The sequence below is a fragment of the Penaeus monodon genome, chromosome 24, assembly GCF_015228065.2.
Source record: "Penaeus monodon isolate SGIC_2016 chromosome 24, NSTDA_Pmon_1, whole genome shotgun sequence".
Taxonomy (NCBI): Eukaryota; Metazoa; Arthropoda; class Malacostraca; order Decapoda; family Penaeidae; genus Penaeus; species Penaeus monodon.
This window is the reverse complement of record NC_051409.1, coordinates 14,098,161-14,099,322: the sequence shown is the minus strand read 5'-3', so window position 1 is coordinate 14,099,322 and position 1,162 is coordinate 14,098,161. Positions and strand designations below refer to the sequence as shown.

At 39.6% G+C, this 1,162-nt stretch overlaps 1 protein-coding gene across 1 annotated transcript in view; it reads right to left on the bottom strand.

The window, feature by feature from the left end:
* Nucleotides 1–183, bottom strand: part of LOC119588866 (calcium-activated chloride channel regulator 2-like) — a 6,109-nt gene extending 5,926 nt beyond the window's left edge. Inside the window, exon 1 of the mRNA XM_037937503.1 lies at nt 30–183. Coding sequence (XP_037793431.1) covers nt 30–183 — 154 coding nt within the window. The remainder of the gene's footprint in view (nt 1–29) is intronic.
* Nucleotides 184–1,162: the final 979 nt, after the last annotated feature.

Here is a 1,162-nt window from a genome sequence, read left to right as displayed (position 1 = left end):
TAAACAGATAAAAGACAGATGAATCTTACCCACACCGTCGTCCAAGTCATCGCCAGTGGCAGTCCAGGAGAACTGGTATGTGTTGGGCGTCAGCGCCAACACCTTCAGATCTCGCACAGGCGAAGGCGGGAGTGACCCTTTGGGAGGGGTGTTCTTGATCTGGAATCCAGAGTAATGCCACATTATTGGTTGGACACCAACACTAAATTAAAACATGGAAACATCCACTACTTGTAAACAAAGATCTGTTCATGAAAATCGATATACGGTAGGATTACGAATAGCTCCCAGTATTCCTGAACAAAGATCGACTTGTGAACATCAATATCAGATAAAACTATGAACAACATTCGTGAACTCCGAAACGGCGTGAAAGCATGTCACAACTACAGGTTAGGTCCGCATTTTCTCATGTTTCATAAAAGCAACAAAGGCTGTTTCCACCTCCTTGTGAAACTCACTTCGATGGAACCCGAACTGCATAGTTTTAATGTGACTTAATTCACTTTACTGATGCCACAGAACCATTAAGGTTCTCTGCATATTAAACAGTTGCTCTTGGAAAAGTTCTTTCAATCTGTCTGATTTACTTATATGCATTTCACAGAGTGCTGCGTTTTTACAATCCGATGTGCTAATATGTGTACCTGAGAGAAATGACACAGGTGTTGAGTTCTAACGGAAACCAAGATAGTTAGAAACATATAGAAATATGTTCACTCCAGCAGTAAAGGTCACCGGCGGTTTTACATTTCCAAGAAAGCTTAGTACCAGAATCAAACTTCATTAGTAATGCAGCAAGAAGTTTAACTCGAAATCTTTTGTGTTTATGCGGATGTTTGACAACCAGTTACCAAAACAAGCAATAACAAATCAGAGAAAGAAAAAAATCATAAGGAAATCCTTCAAAAACAACAACAGTACTCTAATTCAGACAGATCCTGTAATAATTATGGTGCTTCCCTTCTGCTTTTATGCTGATTACAAAACGAAATTGGGTGACGCAGACGTACATAGTGTCCTATGTACATTAACACTCTCCTTAGGCAACTTCCGCTATACTTATGTGGTTCCCTCTGACCACTTTTCCTATTTTCCATCTCTAGATATCATTCATCCACTCCTCTTATATCTCGCAGTGTAAAATTGACAGTAATCTAAA